At 37.0% G+C, this 26,412-nt stretch overlaps 1 protein-coding gene across 13 annotated transcripts in view; it reads left to right on the top strand.

Annotated features, from left to right (window-relative positions):
• CCSER2 (coiled-coil serine rich protein 2) overlaps window positions 1-26,412 on the top strand; it is a 172,441-nt gene that overhangs the window by 107,863 nt on the left and 38,166 nt on the right. For all 13 annotated transcript variants that reach the window (XM_023648788.2, XM_070265650.1, XM_070265649.1 and 10 more), the window contains one exon: window positions 22,024-22,107. In XM_023648788.2, coding sequence (XP_023504556.1) covers window positions 22,024-22,107 — 84 coding nt within the window. The remainder of the gene's footprint in view (window positions 1-22,023; window positions 22,108-26,412) is intronic.

The following is a 26,412-nucleotide window of genomic DNA, read 5'->3' as shown; positions in this document are numbered from 1 at the left end:
GCCAATCTCTCTGTTTCTGTTTCCTCATTTTTATAGTACCTACATTGTAAAGTTGTTGGGAGTTAGAAATAGCCGTCGTAAACTGACCAGTCTAAGACCTCAGACATAGTAGATGTTCAGTCATCAGGAGCTGCTGCTAGCATTTCAGCCAAGTGGGAAATAAGAAGCAGCAGTGTTTCCTTACGTAATCTGAGTCATAAAATTTCACTTACTTTTGAAACCTTCAAGTTTAATCTTCCTCAGTCCTCTCGTTTTTTTATTTGAGAGAAATCCAGACTCATAGTGATGTGACTTGTACAGAGACAAGAGTAGCTGATGGTAGAACCTGGCTTCTGATTCAGTAGTACTTTATCCACACATTTAGCTCTTACAGACAAGGCCAGATGCATAGCAGAAAACTAAGAAATACAGTACTAATTTTAAATTGTAGGTATCTTTTGTTTAGTTTTGAATCTATATTTGTCTTTTGTAGACTAGCCAGATGAGCTTAAATATGGTTGAGAACCAAGTCTGGCTCTCTGCTCAGCTTTCAGAATTGCCTTCCTCAGGACGGTGTGCTCTCGCTTCTGATGTGCAGGGGCCAAGTTTGAGAATTCTTGGTGGCCGACAAAACCAACTCATGATGTATGCTCACTAATGGCTGGTTGAAGTGAAGTATGGCTCCCATGTTAGTAATGATGATTAGTGCAAATATTCTGTTAAAGTCATTAAATTCTTTTTTATTACTTGGTTATGGACTCTCTGGGCTACTCTTCTTCATTCTTGTGAGTATTTGACTACCTTTTGAAGAGAAACTGTTCTGTGCTAAGACTGGAAGCAAGAAAGTGGAAGGTGGTTTTTCAGTCAAAGATTCTTAGACTCCTCTCGAGGCAGAAGGAGTTTCCATGATTGAAATATCCAGATAGAGCTTACAACTTAGTTCATGTTTAACTAGGAAATAGACTCTGTTTTGTAGTATTTCTCTGCTCACTGGTCTGGGGAGAAGATTTTCTGATCAGGAACTTCAGAGTCAAGGGAAAGAGGAGGTAGAAAGAGTGGAAATAGCTAAAATATGTTAAATATCTACTTTGAGTCAGTCATTGTACTAGCTATGTCATACACCCTCTTTTGTGCCTGGGTTTATTGCCCTGAAATGTGATGCATGATTAAGTATCAGTTAATAATAATGAGAGAAGTAGCATAATTAAGGAGAGAATAGGTAAATTAGTCACCAATGATAAATACTATAAAAATAGAAAACTATTTTTTGAGACACTTTATGAAAAATTGTGAATCTCTTAATGTCTCTTTTCTGTCATTATGACCTTTGAAATTTTAGATAGTACACACTGGTCAGATTGGCTTGACTTTTTGTTTATATAGTGAAAACAAAATTAAGAAAATTGCAGAATCTTTTCAGGCATCTTTAAGTTTCCCAAAATGCTAATAGAAGTTAAAAGCTGAATGAGTTCAGGATTTCATATAAGTGCTTCTTAAGTTTTTCCCTGTTAATATTACTAAATTTTAAAAAGTTCAGTGTGATACACATACGTGGTTTAAAAAAGTTAGCATAGTATCCAGAGGCGTAATGAAAGTACAGTCTTTCTGTCCCTCTCCCCACCTCGGTCAGCCTCTCATAACCCGAATGGTTACGTCTGAAGCTTCTCTAGGATTGGGTCCACTTTTTCTTGGATAATGTATCTTCTTTTTTCTCAGTTTACTCCCTCATTTAGCTGGAGTATATCCTTCATTTACTTCCTAACAGTGGGCAAATGGATGGTAAATCTTTTTAGTTACTACAAACTAAAAATCTGTTTTATCTACTCTCACATTTAATTGACATTGATTGGCTGGGATGGAAGCGAGTTTTCCCCTGGAAATTTGAAGGCCTTGCTTTTCTAGGATCCAGTTTAGCCAGTGAGAAAAGTCTACTGTATTCTGATTCATTTTGCATTGTATTTTGCTGGTTTTTATCTTTCTGGGAGATTTTTAATCTTTTATTTCTGGCATTCTTCAGTTTTACAGAACTGTCCTGGAATTTGAGTTTTGTTGTAGTTGTTTGTTTGTTTTCCACTCAATACATGGGTAATAATTAATGGGCTCTTTGGAGATTCACATAGTATGAAATTTTCTTATTTCTATGATTATATTCTTCACTTCATTTTCTGTGTATCTTTTTGGAATTCTTGGTAATCACAAGCTAGAACTTCTGAATTGACTCTCAATCTTTTATTTTTTCTTTCATATTTTCCTTTTCTTTTGGTTTGATTATGTTTCCTGGTATATATCCTTGATTTCATATTCCAGCTCTCTATTTCTGTTGAATTATTGTCTTAGCAATTGTATTTTCAGTTTCCAAGCACTCCTTATTGTATACCATTCCTTATTCATTTCATTCAATTCTTGTTTTGTCTGTAATTACGTTAGGTAGACTGTTTCTGTTCTGTTTTGTTAAGATTTCTCAGGTTCCCTGCATTCTGTGTCTTTCTAAATGGTCTTTTTGATCTTTATTTTGGTTTCTCTTTCTTTTGGAATCTTTCTTCAAATATCTAATGATTCTTTGTTGTTTATTAATATTTAAGAGTAAGGAACTAAAAAGTTGATTCAGGACTCTGTACACAGACTGGACTTGTCAACCTGCCGTCTTCATTTTACGGTGATGGATGGGTGTCGGTGGACTCTCAGTACTTACTAAGTGAAGGTTTTTCCTTTTCAGGTCGTTGCAGTTTCTCCAGAGAAGAAATCTCTAATGTTTTTGCTTGGACTGGAGGTAGAAGACTGGGAGTCTATTCTTGCTTTATGCAGACTTCCAATTAATTCCAGTATTTTTAACCCTAATAGGTCATATACTTACCTTTTTCTGTATCTAGCATTTTGATTCTCTGGGGTTCTTCAGGGCAAATTGATTCCCAATTTGTCCATATTCCTCGTCTATACATACTTTAGTGTGTCTTCCTCGGATCCTGCTACTTTTGTTGAAGTTTCTGTGTCCTCTGTTGCCTCCCCAATTCTCTTTATTGTTATGATTTATGTTTTCAGAAAAATTTACTTTCATGTTAGTTAGTATAGGTTTAAGAGAAAGAGACGGTAAAAACATCTCTAATCCAAAGCCCTCTCCTTTTAAAAAATGTAGAGAAAAATATTTAAAAAATTAACTTAGTTGTGCGAATGCTTCTTGTGAAACTTCGTGTGTCACAGCTCAAAATTTGGTTTAATCCTTTTATTTATATCATTCACTGCATTTGCCTGTTGGGGGGTTTGTGGGGGGGGGGGTGGTCAATCTCTGCTCATTTGCAAACGTAAGAACTTAAGCACCAGCATTCAGTATGTGCTTGGGGCTACTCATAAGAGATTGATATTATGGGGAGGAGTCACCCTTACTTCAATAAAACGTGAAGCTCTCCAAGATTTGACTGACTGCTAGCTCAGAAAGATGAATGTCCACGTAGACAGCAGTAGTTGCATCTCTTTTGTTCTCTTGCTTTGGTGTTCTCTCCTCCAAGTGGCTTGCCCCAAGGCAGTGTGCCTTAAACTCAGACAGAATTATTTTCCTTCATTATTTTTAGCAAAGTTTAGTTAGGCTATTTCCTTTATAAGATGGAATTAGTTTATTTAAGAATGCTAAAGAGAAATCATTAGTGAAAATACAAATAGCATAAAAATGGTTTCTATAGCCTGATTCTTATTGGAAATAACAGAATTTTGTAGAGCTCTTGAGAACTTTACTTATAAATATATAAAATTTCTATTACCTAGTACTCAATAAATGCATGTTAGATTGATTTTAATCAAACAATTTTACAAGTACCTTACCTGCCTTAGTTGCTGGTTATCCCTTAATCCAGTGGACTCTCATTGCTGTCTTTTTCTTGGTCTCTGGGACATGATCAAAGGGCCCTGCTTGATAAAGACAAATGAAAAACCACCTTCATGTTTTCTAGACTTTCCCTTAGTGTCTATTACCGGTTTGAAGGAATTGCCTTTGTGTCAGTCTGGGTTCTCCAGAGAAAAAGAACTAATGTTGTGTATATGTGTGTGGGTGTGTGTATATCTGTGTCTGTGTATATGTGTGTGTGTATATATCTAGAGAGAGACACACACACACACACACACATATTTTATATATATATATATATATATATATATATATGAAGAGATTGATTATGAAGAATTGGCTCATGCGATTATGGAGGCTGAGAAATCTCAGGATCTGCAGTTGACAAGCTGGAAACCCAGGAGGGTTGATGGTATAGTTTTAGTCTTAAGTCTGAAGGCCTGAGAACCAGAAAGCCAGTGATATAAGTTTTAGTGTGAGTCTGAGTCCAAAGGCAGGAGGACCAATGTCCCAGCTCGAAGACAGTGAGACAGAGAAAGAGAGAGAGGGAGAGAGAGAATTCTCCCTTACTCCACCTTTTCTTCTATTCAGGCCTTCAGCCAATTGGATGAGGCCCGCCCACATTGGGGAGGCATTCTTTAAGTCCACTGATGGTAGTTTTGGCAGAAGCACTGCAAGCAGAGAAGCAAATCCATATCCAGAGTAAGTATCTGTTCCAGTGAGGACAAAACACTGCCCCTTCTATGATGAAAGTGATTCGCTGTAATCAACCTGCCACCAGGCAGCTGGCTGATTACGCAGGGAATGGTGCCATATCAGGGGCTGTGTGATCTCTGATGCTGGCAAGTTAGGTACTATCAGTGGTGGCAGCCAGGTCTGCCATGTTGCTGAGTCCACGCATAAGCTCCATCCCTGCCACTGTGGCCGTTTTGTTCGTGAGCTTGTTGGGCAATAATGGGGGTGCTGGGAAAAGAGGCTGACTGGTGTCCACAGAATGGGTCATCTCTCCACTTGATTATTAAAATCCTCCTCTGCTGAGGTCACCCTTTGTGAGCATTCATATGACACAAGTATCTCATATTTTTTGCCCATTCAGAGAGGTCTGTCCACATACCTCTTCCCCAGATTTCCTTGTCACCAATTTTTTAATCATGTTCCTTCTGAGTCCCTGACCACCAGTCAGACTGTGGGCTGCAGCTCATGAATTGGTGCATAATCGCAGGTCTGGCCATTGTTTTCTTCTAAGTGGAGTGAACAGCCAGATGCGCTGCTTGAAGGTCTGCTCACTGGGAGGATTTGCCTTCACTGCTGTCTTTCTGGAGTGTCCCAGAGGGGCTGTAGTGCTGCAGCTGTCCACTTTCAGGTGTTGTCTGCATATCGTACAGAACCATCTGTAAACCAGACCTGAGTCTTCTCTTCCTCTGTTAACTGATCGTAGGGAACATAGGATGAGGTCGCAGTGCAGGTTGGGAGAGAAAGTGCAGTGTCGCAGAACAGGGAACCATGGGCTTTTGGGCCACTTGTTCGTGTAATTTCTTTGTATCCTCAGGGCCTGTTTTGATCTGATCACGTGTACACCACTTCTATTTGCTGATGTAGTATTGCTGTGCGCACCCAACTTTATGACTTTGTCAGATAATACCCAGTTCATGATGGGCAGTTCAGGTCGCATGGTAACTTGTGGCCAAGGTTAAGCATTCAGTTGCTAGTAAGACCCAGTAGCAGGCCAAGAGCTGTTTCTCAAAGGGAGAGTAGTTATCCACAGAGGATGGCAGGGCTTTGCTCCACAATTCTATGGACCTGCACTGAGATTCACCTGGAGAGGTCTGCTGAAGTCTCCAAACAGCATCCTTGTCACTGACGCCATGGGATCAGCTGGATCTTATGACCCAAGTGGCAGAGCAGCTTGCACAGCAGCCTGAACCTGTGGCAGAGCCTTCTGCCCCCAGTCAGAACTAGCAGCTGTTCGAGTCACCTGGTAAGTGGGCTGCAATAACAGACCCAAGTGAGGAATATGTTGCCTTCAAAACCCAGAGAGGCCCCCGCTAAGCATTGTGCATCTGAGCCAGCACCCAGCAGGAAACAGACATTGCCAGCACATTAACGCCTTCCAGTCACTGCCCTGCTTTTCTAACGGTGACAACCTGATTTCTGAAAACAGATGAGTTTGCCCGTGTTTGAACTTTATATAAATGAAATCATATATACTATTTTTGTCTGGCTCCTTTTGTTCAATTTATATTTGTGAGTCATCCATTTTTTGCTTTCTTTCTCATTGCTGTAGAGTATTTTGTGATGTGAATATACCACAATTTGTCTCATTTGTTCTATAGTTGTAGATATTTAGGCAGTTTTCCAGTTTTTGGTTTTCATGAACAAGGCTGCTGCAGTATTCTAGTATATGTCTTTTGGTGAACTATGTGTGCACTTTTTTGGGTGTACACCTATGAGTGGAATACCTAGCTGAGTCATAAGGTGTATAGGTATTCAGCTGTAGTAGATACTGCAGAACGGGTTTCAAAGTGGTTATGCTCATGTACTTTCTTCCCTCGTTACTTTCCGTGTTTGCGTTTATGGTGTTGTCACATTCAGCATCTGTTTTGACCCTGGAGCAGGAAATGAACAATCTAAGATGAAATAATGAGAAGAGTACGATGATACCTCTTTCTGACCTTTTCTTTGGGATTGCAAAATATTTGATCCTGATGATTCATGCTCTGTCTACCTGTTTTGGGGATAAAAATAAAGTGTATGATAGTGTTTTCTGAATTGTCAAGTATGATATACAGATGTTTTATTTCCTCTCACCTCCAATGTTGATAATAATACTAATAATTTTTCCTTCCCATGATTTTCCTATTTCTGTGCATGCGTGCATGTGTATGCGTGCATGTGTGTGTGTGTGGGCGTGCAGTGGTAGGGGGATGAAATACTTAGAGCAGCACCGTTCCGACTGAGTTCACTAAGAGTTGAGGAGCTGCTGCACGATTGCTACTTGGTGGCGGAGAAACCCAGAAAAGCCAGGGACTCATGCTTCTCTATCATCAGACTGTTCTCGTCCCTCAAGGAAAAGAAAAGGTTATGAGATATACATAAAGCATGTACGATATAAGGGTGCAGTTTAATGAATAATGTGCAGCCGCTTTGTGCTCCCCACCCAGGTCAAGAAATGAGGCAGTGAGAAGTTCCCCTGTGCTCGCTCCCGATGGCAGCACCTTCCCTTCCCGGGATCCAGTGTTTCCCTTGCTTTTCTGAGTTTGAACCATCTGTGTTTGTATCCCTGGGAATGTTAATTTTGCCTCTTTTAGAACTTTATATAAATGAAATTATACTTATTTCTCTGTGACTTCTTTTATTCAGAATTTTCTTTAAGGTTCATTCATATTTATGTTTGGTTTTATTTCAGTAATTTTCATTTCTGTATTGTTCTCTTCTGAGAACAATTTCTTTGTCCGTTTTACTCTTGATGCCCATTTTGTTTCCTTCCCGTTTTTTTGCAATGACAGGTAATATTGATGTGAACATTTTCCTGGTACACATGGGCCAATTCTTCTGGAGTAACTAGGAGTGGAATTTCTGAGTCATAGGGCATGGAAATATTCAACTCTAGAAATATCAAACTATTCTCCAAAACTATTCAATCTGTTTCACTCCCCCGGAGTAGGAGATGCTGTTTTCCATTGTTCCATATCTCTGCAACACTTGGTATTTTCCAGCTTCTTAATTTTTTTCTTGTGGTGAGAATATAGTGATATTTAATTGTGGTTTTATTCTGCATTTGACTGGCTAATAAAAGTTGAGCTTCTTTGTATGTTTATGCAGTCTTATTGCCTGGCCATGCCGTTTGTCCGTGTGTGTGTGATTTAGAGTTTTCTGTATGTTCTGAATGTAAGTATTTTGTTGGTTATGTGTGATACAAATATCTTCTTCTATTCTGTGGCCTGCTTTTCCACTCTTTGGTACCCTTGGATGAACAAAAGCTCTCAATTTTAATGTAATTGATTTCCCAGACTTTTTCTTTGTGGTTTGTGCTTTTAGAAATTCTTGTTTAAGAAATCCTTCCTTGTTCTGAAGTCATAAAAATAACCTATTCTTTAAAAAAATTAAGAGTTTTGACCTTCATAGTTAAATTACAAATACCTTGGAACTGATTTTGGTGTATATAAGGTGTGAGATAGAGGTCCACTTTCGCTTTTCTCCATGTAGATAATCAGTTCAGTACTAAAAGTTATTAAGAGTTCATTTTTTCTCCTCTGATATCCAGTGTCTGCTCTTTAAAAAAACCAGGTGTCTGTATGCTTGACACACTCCCGGTGCCAACTTATATAATCTAACTTGCTTTTGTAATAAGACATGATAAGACATCGTTGTGGTTCCCTGTCTTACTCTTCTTCTAGAGTATCCTAACTATTCTTAGTCTTTTGCTTTTCCATAAAATGTTAGAATCATTTTGTTGAGTCTCATGAGAAACTCTTTTGGGATTTTAATAGGAATAGCATTGAATCAATAGTTCAATTTCAGGAAGAATTAACGTGTTAGAATATTTATAAGACTTTGTATCTAAAAAATGTGATGTAGAGGTCCATTGATTTAGATTTAAAAATTTTTTTCAATAAAGTTTTATACTTTTTTCCTTAAAAGAATTATGCAGTGTTGTTAGATTTATTTCTAGTACCTAAAGTCTTTGTTGCTATTGTGAGTGCTACCATTTTCTAATGGATTATTGCTGGTATACAGAAATGCAGTAGACTTTTATTTGTTGAGTTTATGTATCTAGCAACCTTGATACAATTACTATTAATTATAATAATTTACCCATAGATTTATTTGGAATTTTTATTTAGATAAGCATACAATCTGCAATAGTGACAATTATGTTTTTCCTTTCCAATGTTTGGTGTTTTTTTCTGATATTTTTTGAAACAAAAATTTTTTGAAACATTCTCATTCTTACAAAAACATTTCAGGTACTTAAAGTTTCAAAAACTTTTTTTCTTGAATCACATGAGAGTGAGTTGCCTGTTAAAGAGCATCATCTCCAAATGTCAAGTGTATATTTCCTACAAATAAGGATTTTCTTCTGTGTAAGCTCAATACAGTCATCAAAATCAGAACCTTAGCATTGATCCATTACTACTATGTAATCCTCAGAGCCTTTTCAGATTTTGCCAATTGTCCTGGTAATGTCCTTTATAGCAGAAAGATCCACTTCAGAATCACATATTGCTTTCACTTGTCATGTCTCTGTAGTTTTCTTCAAACTACAGTACTTCCTCAGTTTTCCGTTGACTTTGATGACCTTGACACTTTTTAATATTTTGGGCCAGTTAGTCTGCAGAATGCCCTTCAATTTTGGTTTCTCTTACATAGCCAAACCGACATACATGGTTGGTATAGGTTGTGCATCTTCGACAGGAATGTCACAGAAGCAGGTGCTGCATTGTTCTCCTTGCTTCCGATCTGGTGGCACCTGATTTTGGTTTGTCCCATTAGTGATGGTAACTTTGATCACTTGATAAAGGTGTTGTCTGCAAGCCTTCTCAACTGTGAAATTACTCTTTTCCCATTTTAATTAGTATTTTGTAGGGAGGAATTTTGAAACTATATAAATATCGTATTCATTGTCAAATTTCCTATTTATTCAGTGATTTATTTATATTAGTATGTGCTCCTGGTTTCTTAAATTATGCAGTTATAATGTTAATATGATTTATTTTGATGCTCAGACTATCCAAGATTTGGCATTTGAGAGCGCTTTTAGGCTGGCTCCTATGTCCTTTTGACTTGTACCTATCATTCTTTGGGCACTTCTTTCCTTTTTGGCAATACAAGATGTCCCAGGCTTATTTAGTATTTTCCGTATCTCAACCTAGAAACAACCTTTTTTTTCAAGGAGCCGTGGTTCCTTTTAGTGGGGAATGGTATTTAGAATCCAAGATCTGGGGGCTAGGTGTGCTTATTGCTATTGGGGCATGAGTGCCCTTAAGCCTTCTGAGGGGGTGTGTGTGCGTGCACATGCATGTGCATGTATGCATGTGTTTGTGAGTGTTTATATGCATACTTGTGACTATTTCTATATCTGTCTAAATATACTGAAAATGATAAGTTTGTACTCATAACTTCAATTCCAATCTAAATACAGCATTTTTCTTTTTCCATATTTATGACTCCTTTCTCTGACAGTGAGAGAATTGGTTTCTATTTTTTAAAATATATTTACTCGTTTGATCAGTCCTCCTGGGTGTAACCAATTTCTTACCACCACTGTCCATACCTCTTCCTTGCAGCTGCCCTTCTCTCCTCACTGAAATTCTGAATCCCCATGCCTGGCTACTCCCCACCATCTGTATACACCTTCTTCATTCAGCTCAGGCCCTGACGTTGCACACCAGTCTCCCTCTCCATTTGGATGCCTCCTCACTCTGTTTGGGCTTGGTACCACATGTCAGTTGATGCTCACATATGGATGCCCTCCTCGCCCTACTTGAGTCTGACCCCTGGCACTGGGCCTTTTCCTGGGTAGATGTCCTCTTCATGCTTCTTGAGCTCTGGTAGCCCTCTCCAGGCCATTCCATGTGTGGATGCCCACCTCACTCTCCTTGGACTCTGACAGCCCACCGGGCTGCCCATATGTGCATGTGCCGTGCTAATTCTGCTCAGGCTTGACTCTGGTATCAAATTGTTCCCCTATCCCGTCTGTGGATGCCCTTTTCACCCTTTTGGGCTCTGACTTGCTGTGGTAAGCTGCCCCCCTGCCAGGGCACATTCCTCAACTTACTTAGGCTCTGAAATTTCATGCTGGGCTGTCCTTTCAGGTGAAAACCTATCTTGTTCTGTTTCGGCTTGTTCAGGAAGGGAAAGGAAAGTGAAGTGGAAGAAGAAGAAAATTAAAAAAAAAGTTTTATTCACTATCAAGGTAGAATCTACATTTTAATAAAGTGCACCCATTTTAAGTATATAGTTTGAGTTTTGATGAATATATAGCGTTGTGTAACCACAGCCACAATCAAGATATAGAACATTTCTGTAGCTGCTAAAATTCTCTCCTGTCCCTTGGCAGTCAGTCCTGTCTCAAACCTGGCTCAGGTAGCTGTTGCTCTACTTTCTGTCACTAAAGTTCTGTCTGTTCTAGAATTTCATCTAAATGGCACAATCCAAGGTGTGTTCTTTCTGTTGCTTTCACTCACTATAATGGTTTTGATATTCGTTTGTGTTTTGTGAGTATCAGTACCTTCCTTTTTATTGCTGAATAGTGTTCTATTGTACATTTATGTCCCACAATTTTATTTTATCCATTTACCTCTTGATAGACATTTCAGTTGTTTTTAGTTGTGGGATAATTGGAATATTATTAATTCTCTGCATATTAATGATGAAAGTTAATAAGAATAAATGTAATTTCAAAAAATTAGAATAGAAAATTCCAAGGTTGAGATTTGAATTCAGACCAGTTCTTGCACTTGTTTGTTGTGTGACCTTGGACAAATGACTTAAACTTTTTATACCTAAATTTCCTCATAAACGATAAAGAGATTGTAATATCGCCTATCTCAGGACTGTTGTAAAGAATTCGTGAAGTGTCTGCTTGGTGTGTTGTGGGTGTGAAAAACAAGAATGCATGGGGAAATTCAGATAAAGTGCTAACCGTGGTATTGGATGCATAGAAAGTAAGTAATGTTAGCTGTTATCTTAACATTAATAGCAACAATAATGATAAAAATGTGAAAGTCAAGAGTTTTTATTTGTTTGCATTGCTCACAATTTTATGTAGCTACCCAAAAAGCTAATTCCATTTACTTTAATATTCATTTAGTTATTGTTATTCCATCATTCAGTATACTTTATTAAGCACCTGTTGAGTATCAAGGATTGTGGTAGTAATGAAGATGAAAAGAAGTCACAATTCTTGTCCTGTGCCTAGTGCATTGTTCTTAAAATTGCACATTACAACTGATTAGTGGGTTTTGAAATCACTTTTGTTCTCCGTCATAACTATTATTTTTTCTTAGTAAAGCAGAACAGTACAGAAACTGTTAGGGGCATCACATGTAATAAAGGACAAATACTGTTTTGTGAAACTTGTTTTTAATATGATATCTATATCTTTCTGTCTGTCCACCATCCATCCATCCATCCATCCTTATATAAATATATGCACACACACGTGCACACATTCGCATGTATATTTGTATGTATATATATGTGTACTTGGTGTGATATAAAATGTATTTCTTGTTGTGGGCCATGATCCTGTAAAAAAAAAAAGACCTGTTCTAATAGATAAACAGCACCTGTATTCAAGACTCCAAGGATAATAAATCATAGGTTTAACTAGAAATAATTACTGCATCAATATACATTAAATCATCAATTTTCTGAGAGATGTTTGTGACATTTTATAAGAAACCTACAAAACTTTGTATAAAAATTGTAAAGAAAATACTGATGTTCTACAGGAATGCTAAATATTATCAACATTAACTTACATGTGTGTTAATATAATAACCAAGACAGCCACCTTATAGGCTAGGAGAACATACAACTATTAAATAAGTATAAGAATGATGTGTTACAAAGGACAAAGATAAGATAGAAGTATATGATTGTAGGTGTATGATAGGAACCTATAGTTCCTCCAAGTACTTGTATACAGGTATAATACAACTTCAGCTGAAGTCACAACAAGCTTTATTTTGAGGATTCATCGAAATGACTCCAAAATTGTTAGCACCAGAGGATGAGGTTTGTGTACATTGAGAAGGACAAAAAGAGAGGGGGGAACAAACCCTTTAAAGCAGGGTGTAATGCTAACACATATAGAAAATGGAGCTAGGGAACAGAAGAGAAAACTCAGAAATATATGCTGAAGTATCTGCTAAAGAATGATTGGACAGAGGTGAATTTTCAAGTAAATGTTGAGAAAAACTCAGTAGTATAGAAGCAGTTATTTAGTTGTTTGTTTTATGATATAGTAAACTCAGATGGTTTGAAGAGTTGAATATTTTTTTTAAATGTAGAAAAATTAGAAGAAATTTACAGCACATTAATTTTAAGTGACAAAAGAAACATATAGAAAAGGATATTCTGGTTCAGATATGTACAAATTAAACACTTAGGTTTAATTAAAAAAATCTAAACAGAAGAAATTTGTAAATAATATTTGCTTAGACTATTATAAAGAATCTGTCCGTATATAACATTCTAGTCAAGTTGAATACCAGGTAGATTTTTCTGTTTTAAAATATCTTTGTCCTAAGCATCTGTTAAGATCACCTCTTCTTGGAAGCACTTAATGAAAATCAGGCTCTGTACGTCTGTATTTCTTAAATCCTCTCAAATGTAGCTTCAATCATTTGATTTTAAATCTCATAGGTGAATTACAGCCTTACTCAAAAATTATTCTCAGTGCACATTCTAGAGTCAGTGTGCTGTGATGTGATCATTCATCCATATGCCTTTGTATTTTTAAAAAGTACCTTTTTGAATAGAAAAAGAAAAAATCAGTCTCTCCTCTTCCCCTCCTCCTTTTCCTGGCGTGCCTCTGGTGATTGTGTTGTAGCATATCCGAAACACAAGGCAGCTTTGTTGACTTCACTGATGATGCCTGTCAGCAGAGATTGGTCAGTGCTGCCAAACTGTTTTGTTAGTCATTTCAAGTGTCCATGTCCATTGCAGCTGCTCTGGAACTCATAGGAAGAGCCCAGTTTTTGCAAACTCATGGAAGAACCACCTGGGTAAGACGGAGTTTGTTGTAGGGTTTTCCAACAAGTTAATGTGTGGAAGATTAATATTAGAAGAAAAGTTTACCTTTATGCTATGTCAGGAAAGAAAAGTGAAGGATGGTTTGCTGACAGTAGACCCCTAATGCTGTTAGAATAGAGGAAGTTTTATCTGTCTTTTTGAATCTTTAATCAAATACTAATGACAGAAGAGTTAATTAACTTAAGGTTAATTGCATTCGGAGTTCAAAATCCTAACTGGAACCTATAGAAACTGCTGAGACACTTTGCTCAGTAAAGCAGCCCAGAGTACTTGGACAATCAGTTAAATGTGAATGCTCGTTTTTTGTGCAGTGGTGTGTTGTAGTTTTATATATTATTTTTGCATCAAGCCATTTATTAAATAAGTTCATGCAAAATGCTTAGAACAGTGCCCAGCCCTGGTCAGGAAATGTTAGCTCCTTAGTATGTGTAATGTGAAGCGTGAACATCACATGCATGATGGTTATTTCTTCACTGTTTTTTAAAAAGAGAATATTTTTTGTCCATTTTATGATTTTTTTCCCCCTCTGATGCTTAAGGAAACTTTTCTCAAATTTTTCCTACTTTTGGCCTGCACACTTTTTGTCTCGGACAAGGTTTAATAAAGAGTACTACTACTGGTTAGTGTCGGAGTTATTTGGAGGGGAGGTAGTTTTATTAATTGATTCAGTTGGAGACTGTGTTCATGATCTTTAAGCTCTTGTGCTTTGATGGAAGTAATAGCTTTTTCCTTCTTTGATCTAAATTTAGACGGCTAGACAGTTGAAAAAAAAAGGAAGATTCTTTGTTTCTTTAAGGCATCGCAATACGTAAACATTAATGTCTTGGGTATACTATAAACTTATTTGAAAACTTTTTTTAATTTTCAAAAATATTGGTTTGGTATATGGGGCTTTCATTTTTTAATTGATTTCTAATCTTAGTACATTAATAATAAAGAATAATAGCTTTGTGATATAAATTCTTTAGAATGTGTTGATAGTCCCTGTGTGTCCTAAAGCAGGGTTTGGAAAACTTTTCCTTAGAGGGCCATATAGTAAATATTTTAGCTTTTTCAAGCAAAAGCAAAATTGAGCCTATTATGTAGATATTTATAAAACCATTTAAAATGCAACTACTTAAGAATGTTATAATCAGTGTTAGCTCTTGGACTATAATATAAATAGGATTTAAGAATCATTGTTCGCTCTTGGACTATAATAAAAATAGGCATCTGGCTGGATTTGTCCTCTGAGCCATAGATGCTAAGCCCCGCTTTAGAGCGTGGTCAGTTTTTGTGACTGTTGCACGTTTGTTTGATTAGAATATATATTCTCTATATTTTAGGTAGCAGTATGTCTATTATATGAAGGCTTTTAATTATGTATCCATTCTTATTTACCCTTACTAAATTTTTGTCTTTGATGTGTGAATTTCTGAGAGTCTGTTAATTTCCTGCTATAATTACGGGTCTTTCAATTTCTCCTTTTAATGCAGTCAATTTTTGTTTTAGTATCGTCAGTCTATTTTATTCGGTCTATAAATGTTTATTATTGGCCCATCTTCTTGGCGGACTGTTCCTCTGATTGCTAAAGACTTTGTTTATCCTTATTAATACTTTTCATCTTTAATTCTACCTTGCCTCTTGTGTTATAATGATATTGCTATGTCAGCTTTCTTTGTCTCGTGATTGTTGAGATTTATCTGGTGTTTCTCTCTCTCTTCGTTTGCTTTTAATTGTTTTTTTGTCAGGTCTTAGATTGGTTTTCTAGACATAAAATACCACAAGCTGGGTGGTGTATAATAACAGAAATTTATTCTCTCACAGTTCTGGAGGCTAGAAATCTGAAATCAAGGTGTCCTCGGGGCCGTGTGCTCTCTGAAGGCTCTTCCTTGCCTCTCTAGCCTGGTGGCTGCTGGCAGTCTTGGGCATTCCTTGGCTTGTAGATGCGTCGCTCCAGGCTCTGCCTCCATCTTTGCATGACCTGTGTGTCTGTGTGTCCAAATTTCTCTCAAAAGGACGCTGGTCGTATTGGATTTAGGCCCCACCATAATCCAGTGTGACCTCAATTTTGTTACATCTACAAAGATCCTATTTCTGAGTGAAGTCATATTCACAAGTCCCGAGTTAGCATGACTTTCCAGGGGGCGCTTTTCAACCTTGTGCATTTCTATTGAGGTATAATTTACATGCAGTAAAATTCAGCCGTTTTTGTTGTACAGTTCCGTGAGCTTTCACAAATGCATGCAGCTGTGCAGCTATTGCAGTCACTCCCCCAAATTCCTTTTATTTTTCCTCTTATAGTCAATCCCTGTACCCACTGCTACCTCCTGGCAACCACTAGATTGTTTTATGTCTCTGCAGTTTTGCCTGTTCAAGACTGTCGCATAAATGGAATCGCATGTTATATTGTCTTTTGAGTCTGTCTTTTTTTCATTTACCATAATACATTTCAAATTCATTCATGCTGTTCCATGTATCAGTAATTTGTTCCTGTTCATTGCTGAGTAGTATTCCATTATATGCATGTACCATGGTTTGTTTATCCATTTACCGGTTGAAGGATATTTGTATCACTTTCTAGTTTTTGGCAATTATGAATAAAGCCATTATAAACATTCATGCACAGATTTTCATGTGAGTGTGTTTTCATTTCTCTTGGGTAAAGACGTAGGGGTGGTGTTGCTAGGTTGTTTGCTAAGTATACAGTCATGTGCTGTGTAATGACGTTTTGGTCAATGACAGACCACGTGCATGACAGTGGTCCCATAAGATTAGTGCCATACAGGTTAGGTGTGCAGTAGGCTTTATCGTCTAGGTTTGTGTAAGTGCACTCTGTGATGTTCGCACAGTGACACAATTGCCTGACAGCACATTTCTCAGAGTGAACCCCATTGTTAAGTGACACATGACTGTATATTTAACTTTTTAAGAAACTACCAAACTGTTTTCTAAAGTGGCTATACAATTTTGTATTCCCACCAGCAGTTAATGAAGTTCCAGTTGTTCTGTGTCCTTGCCAGCCACACTTGGCGTCCTCAGTATTTTTCAAAAGCCCTTCTCATAGATGTGCAGTGATATCTCGCTGTGGTTTTAATTTGTAGTTGCCTAACGACTAATGATGTTGAGAATCTTTTTATTTTCTGATTTGCCATTTCTGTATCTTTGGTGAAATATCTGTTCTTTTGCCCATTAACAAAAATGTTTTTTATCTTATTGTTAATTTTTGATAGTTCTTTACATTTTTATATATGTCTTTTATCAGGTATGTAAATGGCAAAACAAATGAATATTGAAAAAAAATAGCATTAGCTTTTTGGGCAACTAGGTATGATTCTGAGTTAATGAAGTCAGGTAAAAACCCTAGACCTTCACATTATAGTTATTTTTGTTGTTGCTATTGTTTAAAAAATAGCTAACAATTTATAAATGCTGTCTATGAGTTAGGCAATATGTTCAGTATTTTACCTCACTTGTTGCAAATATTTTCTCCTTGTCCGTGGCTTATCTTTTCATTCTGTTAATAGTTTTTTAAAGAGAAGGTCTGAGTCAAATTTATCAATTTTTATGGATCATGTTTTTGGTATCATATCTAAGAAATCTTTGCTCAACCCTAGATCACAAAGATTTTCTGTGTTTATTTGGAGAAGTTTTATAGTTTTAAGTTTAACATGTAGGTTTACATTGTATGTGGTATGAAGTGTGGTTAAAGTTAATTTTATTGCACGTGGATGTTCTAGTACCATTTGTTGAAAAGACTGTCCTTTCTCTATTGAAATGCCTTTGTACTTTTGTTCAAATGCCTTTGAGCATACGTGTGTGGGTCTAATTCTGGACTCTATTCCGTTCCTTTGATCAGTGTTTGTCCTTTTGCCAGTATCGCACTCTTGATTACTATAGCTTTATAGTAAGTCTTGAAATGAAGTAGTGTTACTCCGACTTTGTTCTTCTTTTCAGAATTGTTTCTCTTTTAGTTCTTTTGCTTTATGATATAAATTTTAGAAGTAGCTTTTTTATTTCTACGAAAAATTCTGCTGACGTTTTGATTGTGAGGGCACTGATCTGTAGTTGAATTTGGAACAGAACTGACGCGTCAACAATATCGAGTCTTCCAGTCCATTAACAGAGTATCTCTCTTCATTTACGTAGGTCATCTCTGGTTTCTTTCATCAGTTTTTTTTTGTTGTTAATATAGAGTGTCTGTATTTTGTTAGATTTGTGCCTAAATACATATTTTTTTAGTTTTGGATTTCTGTTTCTTTCTTGGTTTTGTTTTTTGTTTTGTGGATTTTGGTTTCCTGTAAATAGTAATCTTTTAAAAGTTTTCCATTTCCAGTTGTTCTTTGCCATAGAAATAGTAGATTTTTGTATGTTGATCTTGTATCCTGACTTTTCTAAATTCATATATTAGTTCTAGTAATATTATTGTAGACACTTAGGGATTTACTACACCAAAACTTATAGTGTCTGAATGGAAATAGTTTTATTTCTTCCTTTCCTGTTTGTCTGTCTTTTTTTCTTCTTCTTCTTTTCTTGCCTTATTATACTGGGTGTAAACTCCAGTACAGTATTGAATAGGAGTGCCTTGTTCCTGGTTTTAAGTGTAAAACATTTATTCTGTCACCATTAAATGTGAAGTTAATTGTAGAGCTTTTTAGATGGACTTTATCAGGTTGAGCAAGTTCCTTTCTCTTCCTAGGTAGCTGAGTTTTTATCATGAATGGGTGTTGAATTTTGTCAGAAACTTTATCTGTATCTATTGGGATAATCATATAGATCTTATATTTCTTGATAGGATGAATTTTCCACTGTTGACCAGCTTTGCATTCCCAGGATCAACCCCCTTTGTTCCTGGTGTATTTTCCTTTTTATATATAGTTTCATTTGATTCACGGATATTTTATTAAGGATTTTTAAGTCTCTGTTCATGTGGGGTATTGATCTATATAGTCTTCTTATACTGTCTTTGTATGGTATTAGGGAAATGCTGACCTCATCAATTGATTTGATTAACTTTCTAATTAATTTGATTTCTGTTTCCTCTAAGATTATATAGGACTGATATTATTCCTTTAAATTTTGGAAGAATTTGTCAGGAAAACATCAGGCCTTCATTTTCTCTCTTATAGAAGGTTTAAACTATGAGTTCATTGTATTAAAAGTCATAGATCTACTCAGGTTGTGTGTTTCATTTTGAGTGAGTTTTGATCGTTCGTGGTTTTAGAGTAATTTGTCCATTTCATGGAGGATTTGTGTGCATAGCGGCACTCCTACTATTACTGCCATGTTTGCTTTTCACGCCCGAGATGTCTGTCATCTGTCGCTGCTTCCGTCCTGACACATGTCACTGTGTCCTGTGTGTGTCTCATTTGCGCCTTCTTTCTTTGCCCTTTGGCAGTTTTGCTAGAGGTTTTGCAGTTGTCAGAGAAGCTATTATTGGTTTCATTGATTTCTCTCTATTTCTTGATCTTCGATGTTATTAATTTCTGCTCTTCATTGTTTTCTGCTTGTTCTGGGCTTATTTTGTCCCGGTTGTGGATTTGACGCCTTGGTTTTGCTACAAGCATCTCATGTGATAATTTTCCCTCTAACCGCTGCTTTAGTTGCTTTCCACACATTTTGATATGTGGTGTCTTCATTTTCCTTCATCTCAAAATATTTTCTTATTTACCTTGGTTTATTGTAACTAGTAATTTTGGCCCATGGATGATTTAGAAGTTTGCTGTTTACTTTCCAGGTGTGTGAAGATTATCTTTCTGTTATTGATTTCTAGTAAAATTCCCTCATGTTCAGAGAGCACATTTTGTCTATTTTCTGTTCTTTTAAATTGAACTTCCAAATATGCAGATTCAGATCTTTCACCAAATTTGAGGTGTAATTATCCATTATTTCTTCAAATATTTTTTTCTGCCCCACACCCTTTCTTCTGCGACTTTGATGACGTGATGAATCTTAGGTCTTTTGTTACTGTTCCACAGCTGCCTCAGCAGACTCTCTTCTTTTTGCTTTTTTTTTGTGAATCTTTTTCTCTTCATTGTTCAGATTGAATGATTTCTACTGATCTGTCAAATTCACTCTATCATCTCAAATGCTGGTATTTAGTCCATCTAGTGCATTTTTAAATTTTGGTTATTGGATCTTTTCAGTTTTAAAATTTCCATTTGTTTTCTCTTTATGGATTCTGTTTCTTTGTTGACACTTTCTCAATATTCTCTTTAAGGGTTCACGCTTACTTTTGGAGAATTTTTATAATAGCTCTATTAAAATGTTTTCCAATTAATTCCAACTTCTGTATTATTTTGGCATTGATGTCTGTTGATTGTCTTTTCCTGTGTGAGTCTCTTTTGTTGTTTATATGTTGAGTAATTTTGGATTGTGTTTTAGATATTTGGATGTTGTGTTATGAGTCTCTTGATTTTGTTTAAATCCTATGGAGAATATTGATTTTTTTTTTTTTTTCCTGCAGGCAAACAGTCTGGTGGGGTTTATGCTACAAGTTCCAACTAGCCACCTTTGGATTGTAGTTGTAACGTCAGTTGTATTTTCAAAGAAAGACTTTGCCGTGCTTACCAGATCAGTTCTGAGTCTGCACCTTCCAGAGGCTAGTTTTGGACTGGGGCAGTGGTCTTAGCTTATTTCTCAAAGTCTTTAATATGCCATTTAGGATCAGATCCAGGTAAATGCTGCTCAGGGGGTGAACCTAGAAATTTACATGAAACTTTCTAGAGTCCTTTTCCTGAGCTCCTGGTACTTTGTGGTCTCTCTGATACTTTTTCTTTCCTTGGGCTCCCGTTTTTGTTCCTCTGTCCTGAAGGTTGATGTTTTATTTTTCTTGTTCTGCTGCATATTTCCCACAGTGACATCCATGTCCAAGGCAAAGCAGTGTGTGCTTGTCTTGTCTCTCATTCCTTGGGGTTCCTGCTTTGCAGTGGACAGGAAGATGTAGATGTTTGGCAGTAAGTCAAATTTTACAGTCCTGCTTTTCTCAAATACATACTTGTATGCCAGACTGGCCCTGTCTTTCTGTGTCAGGCATTTCAGCAGAGATGGTCCTTCCACTGAGATGTCTTGTAAAAGTTCTTTCTTTCTTTTTTAATGTTTTTTAATGTGGTGTTTCTTATGCATTAGGACATTTCTTATGCATTAGGACATTGCCTCCCTTCTCAGGTCAAGTTGTAATGTCCATATGTTATCACCGATAAAAATGTAATTTATCTGTGCTAGAAATTTGGCAAACTCTTATTCTTTGCTGTCAATCAATATTACCAGCTGAGCTTTTCTAAATTCCTAGGCCCCATCCCTAGAGATTCTGATTCAGTAGTTATACAGTACAGTAAATAAAAAAGAAAATGACCTACATGCTTATGTTCAATTTTAGCACTCTTGTTTCAATGCAGGTCATTTGCGTGGTCTGGGGACTTTCCTTCTGGACAGGTATATCTGAGGAAGATTGCAGTGATGGTTCTCCTTGAAGGTCGTTGATTCAGTGGGTGTCCCAAGGCAGCTGGGTACCATCTGACCAAACACGGTGTCAAACCACAGTGGTACTGCCTTTGTCAGGAGCTCAGTCCCTTACTCTCATCCTAGGAATATTCTTCACTGCTTCACCCTTTTTGAGATTGTCCCTGAATCATCAAACAAACCATTTCTTAGCTGGTTATTCCTAAACCTGTTCAACAAGGGGTACAACTTAATACTACTCTCCTGTCGTTTTCTTTATTGCGTTTAAGGACAAAAAGTTTAACTTTTTTGTTGAGGTATAGCATACATTCAGTAAAGTTCTTGAGGTATACCAATCCTTGTGTGGGTAGCTTGAACTTTTCATGTGTGTACCCACATAACCACCATACAGTCAAGGCATAGAACATTTCCTGCACCCTAATAGGTTCCCGAATGTTCCTTCCTAGTCAGTAACCCCCTTTCCCTGAGTACTGTTCTTCTGATATCTAGCACAGAAATTAGTTTTACCCATTCTCAGACTGCGTATAAATAGTCATGTAAAATGTGTACTCGTGTCTAGCATTTTTAATCAAATGATTTTTGTGGTCAAGCTTTGCTGAGTTATTTAATATTATTGTTTCTGATTCCTTTATACTTAAAATACCACATTTAAAGCAAAGCAGATTTAATTTGGCTTTTAGTTTACATTTTTCCTAGGTGAGGTAATTTTAAAATTCTTTAGGAAATTTCCCATATTCCTTTTCCCACTCTAAAACTTTCAGTGACTTTCTGCTTCGTCCCCTCATACAGTGTCTTGTATCCATTTCCACAGATTATTCTTGCCCTAACTCTCTTTTTTCCTCTTCCACGTTTCCTTCTACCGATGTGTGGAGATGGGGAGGAGATTTCCAAAATCTTACTTCCTCTTTGTTCCTTGCTGTGCCGGCATTTGGTCTAGGGTGAATTCCAGTTGAACGGAATGTCTACGGTTACTCTGTTAACCTCGTGTTTCCTTTCTCTTCTAACAGCACGATGGAAGTGGTTCATTGCACGATGTTCAGCTGTCATTGCCGTCCAGTCCGGAACCGGAAGATGGTGATCAGATATATAAGGTATGACTAGGTAGCCATGCTGAAGTTTTCAGAATTCTTTCTTATTACTAAAATTATAAAGCAATAAAAGTTAAAACATTTAGTAGTAAATGTATTGAAACCTGCAGCTTTGCTGTCTTGGATTTTAATCAGGTTTGCTTTTAACTTTTGCTACTTTATTACGTTAAAATGATATCCCTGGTGGTGCCTTAATTTGAATTTATTTTATCAGTTGGATAATCATTTATCTCTGTAGTACTAATAGTGGAGAATTCTTTATTATTTAAATCATTAAATTTTTAAATTCTTTTTTTATAATTATGAATAACAGTTTTTAAAATATGACTATGAATAAAATTAAAAGGATTAATAGATACTTCTCATATATAATCACATTGAAGAAATATTCTGAAAATGAGATTAATTTATCTTTTTTCATGTTTAAAAATATAATTATAAAATGCAGGTGCATTAGAGTGTTTGGAAGTATGTTTTTTATAATTCTCATCTTCAGGTCTACTTTTCATTGAGAAAAGCTCTTTTCTTTTCCAACTGTTCTGAAGCACAAATTTATTTCTTAAGCACACATGAGTATTCTTGATTTTTTAAGATATTTCCAAGTAGGGGCTGGCCCCGTGGCCGAGTGGTTAAGTTTGCGCGCTCCGCTGTAGGCGGCCCAGTGTTTCGTTGGTTCGAATCCTGGGCGCGGACATGGCACTGCTCATCAAACCACGCTGAGGCAGCGTCCCACATGCCACAACTAGAAGGACCGACAATGAAGAATATACAACTATGTACTGGGGGGCTTTGGGGAGAAAAAGGAAAAAATAAAATCTTTAAAAAAAAAAAACAAAAACAAAAAAAAACAAAAACATATAAAAAAAAAAAAAAAAAAAAAAAAAAAAAAAAAGATATTTCCAAGTAAAATTATTGGTTGCTTTTACTTTTTATTTTCAGGGTATGCTAGGCAGTGTTTGATAGTCATCTGCACTAACAAAAAACCTTGCAATATTGGTGGCTCACTTGTTAGTTCTCAGTGTTCCACATCAGCTGGAGATGGGCTGGGACTCTGCTTCCTGTGTTGTCTTCATTCTGGGATCTAGGCTGAAGGATCAGCCCCTGTCCTGGGACGTGTTGTTTTTGTCCGTGAGGGAGAAGAGCATTTGCAGAGCCACATGTACATTCTGCCTGGATGTAGCATAGGTAGCTTCCAAAACAAGTCAAGTGGCAAGCCTGATATTAGGAGTCGGAGGACACAATTTTCTCATAGGATGTGGAGTGACATTGGGAACAAGACTGTATAGAAAACAATCGAATCAAAAGAATGTGGGATAGTAGTCACAGCTAGTTCTCTAATCTTGGCTTTTCAGTGTGTTCCCTGCCTGTCCTTGCACAGATTCCCCCCATCTCTGGCTCCTGTGCTGTCGTGCCTGTAACCGTGCTCTGATCAGCGGGTCTGCAGCCGCACGGCTCTTCTTTAAACTCTGCTGCCAGTTGAGAACCATTGACTTAAATGACTCTGATCATCTCTCAGCTTTCTTAAGTTTTCTGACTGACATTTTAAAAGTAAAATTGACTTTTTTCCTGAAACTTTTTTGTGAAAAATTATAAAGAAATTATAAAGAAATTATATTTAAAGGAGAAAAATTTAATTCCAACTTTTTTACACAACTAGTGTCTTCGTTTTTTCCATGCTCCTTTCTAGTTTGTCTGCATGCTTAATATTACATGATAGAAATGTTGTTATGTAGTATTTATTTCTTGTCCCAGCTCCGTTTCCTTTCAGGCAGATCATTCCTAGTCTTCTTCCTTCTTTTTCAAGGCGAGATGTGATAGCTGATGCTGTCTCTCTCCAGTACACTGACTCTTGGACTTTTGTCAGCAAATCCCCAACTGTGTCACCTTCTCATCCAAAATGGTTTAGCAGTTCAGTTTAAAATGATAGAAATAGGATGACTTGTGCCAGTTTAGGGTCTGAAGTCTCCGCTGGACCTGCTTGCCTCCTGTCCATCCTTTATCTCAGGACAGCTCTCCCATTCTGCTGATGAGCTACTCCAGACATTGACCTCTCTCCTCAAGCCCCATTCTCAGCCCCTCTTCTCAGCTTCTGCAGGGAGCCTTGTATTCGTCAAGCAAGATCTCCCGCCACCTGCCTTCTTGCCCTCTGACTTACCTGCATTTATCGTCATCCTCATTCACTTCATTCCAGTTACAGGGGAGAAGTGGCCGCGTGCTGTGGAAGGCCACCCTTTCTTCTTGTGTTCCCGACTCTCTTTGCTGCTGCTGTTAAGGACCTGACTACATCCTCCTCTCTCATCTGCCTTCCGTGTGCTTTCTCTACCTCCTCTTCAGCCTGTTTCTAAATTCCCACATTTTACCTATCTTAAATTCAGTAAATCAGAACAGTCCCTTGACTGTCCTTAAACCCCTTTCTAATTTACACGGAAGCTTGGAAAAGTGAGAATAGACACTGGTTTTAATCTTGTAGACATTTGGCATGGCCTCTGTCTTAAAAGCTTTATCCCTTGGTTTTTGTGTCACTTCTCTCTGAAATTCCTTGTACCCCTCAGCATTGCCCCCCCTTTCCTTTGTAGGTCCCTTTTCTTCTTTAGAATGTAGATTTATATCTTTAGTTCAGTCCTCTTTGAACTTTTTGCTTTCTTGATTTCATTTACGACATATATATTGATAACATGTAAAAATCTCTTTCATATTTAGTAATCCACTTGCCCACTGGACATTTCCACTGTATGTCCCACCTACAGGTACTTCTAACAATATATTTAAAACTTACAAATAGACCTTTTTGGACATATTTGTCCTCCATTTTTCTCCCTTTCTTTTGGTGGCCCAACCATTCACCGTATCACCCAGGCTAGAAATGCAGATGTCGTTCTTGACTGCTCTTCTGTGCTCTGCTCTCCCATGCAGTCACTTGCCAAAATCTCCTAATTCTGATTCCTTCTCCTCCCTGTTATCACTCTCTTGGGTCAGGCTGCTACTCTCATCTGGAGTATTACAACATCTTGATAATGAGTTCCCTAGCGTGGTTTTGTTGTCGTCTAATTTGCCCTCCAGACAGCTGTCAAAGCCATCTCAAATGAAAATCCATCTGTCACTCCCCTGCTTGATCTTCCTGTCCCTCTGTGATCTGGCCCCCTACCTAGTTTACTAACCACATTGCTCCGCACTGTTCATCACAGCCTTTGTGTGACAGCATCACTGCTTGTAGTTCTCCAAACGTGCTGTGCTTGTCCTCATCTCTATATTGTCATACGATACATAGAATCTCTTACCCTAAAATCCGAAGCCTGTCACACTTCCATGTCTTTGGAACTTTTTACTCATCCTTTAAGACTCCCTTGGAGTTACCCATTTCCTGATGTGTTCTCCTTTGCCTATCTTCATATGTAAAATCCTTAGAGCAGTGCCTGTCTTAAAGTCATATTATCATGTCATGTTGGCTATTAATGTTATTACCACATTGTATTTTGATTTTATTTTTGTCTGTTTTCTCCAACAGCGGCAGAACCTAGCAGTGACTGAATGATGACTATGTAGTATTTCCTCAAGTTGCTACATTGTATTTCACTTGTCTCCGTATAGGACAATTGTACATTTGTAAACTTGTAGGTTTTCTCATACTTAAGATCATTTCTTTGTCATAGATTCTTAGGCGTGGGATAATGAATCAGAGTGCAGATGTTTTTATGACTCTCATATGTGCAGCCATATGTTTGTCCAGAAAGGTCAGTTGTGATGGTTGATAATGTATCATTTTTTTCTACAGTCTTGTTAATCACAGTGGGAATTTCTCCCCCAAATTTAATACCTACAAAACAATGCCTTTAATACTTTAATTAGTATTTCTTCAACAAGTTAATTAGAACATTTTGCCAATTATATGTATGTTTGTGAGAACTGGTTGTTTGACTACAGGGCCTAGAAAATGCTCTTAAATATTTGAGCAGGCTCTTCATATACTTGAGATATAAATTGTTTGTCATATTTGCATAGGTTTTCACCAGCTTTTAACTTTAATTTTAATTGTATAGATGCTTAAAAATTTTATATAGTCAAATATATTTATCCATTCTTAATAGCTTCCTTTGCTACATAGCTTAAAAATGTATCCATGATCTACAATCATCCTTTTTTGTCTTGATTTATGATTTTTTAAATTTCTAAACTCTTTTTAAATTCAACTGCAAATCACTTTTCATATGTAATAGTCTTTCCCAATTGCAGTATACATAACAGCATTTTGGAACATCTCTTCCATGTTCTTTGTGATGCTCATTTGCTATGTTAAGGCTTTTGTAAATG

This window comes from Equus caballus, chromosome 1 (assembly GCF_041296265.1).
Source record: "Equus caballus isolate H_3958 breed thoroughbred chromosome 1, TB-T2T, whole genome shotgun sequence".
NCBI classification, from domain to species: Eukaryota; Metazoa; Chordata; class Mammalia; order Perissodactyla; family Equidae; genus Equus; species Equus caballus.
This window is presented reverse-complemented; position numbering and strand designations above follow the sequence as displayed.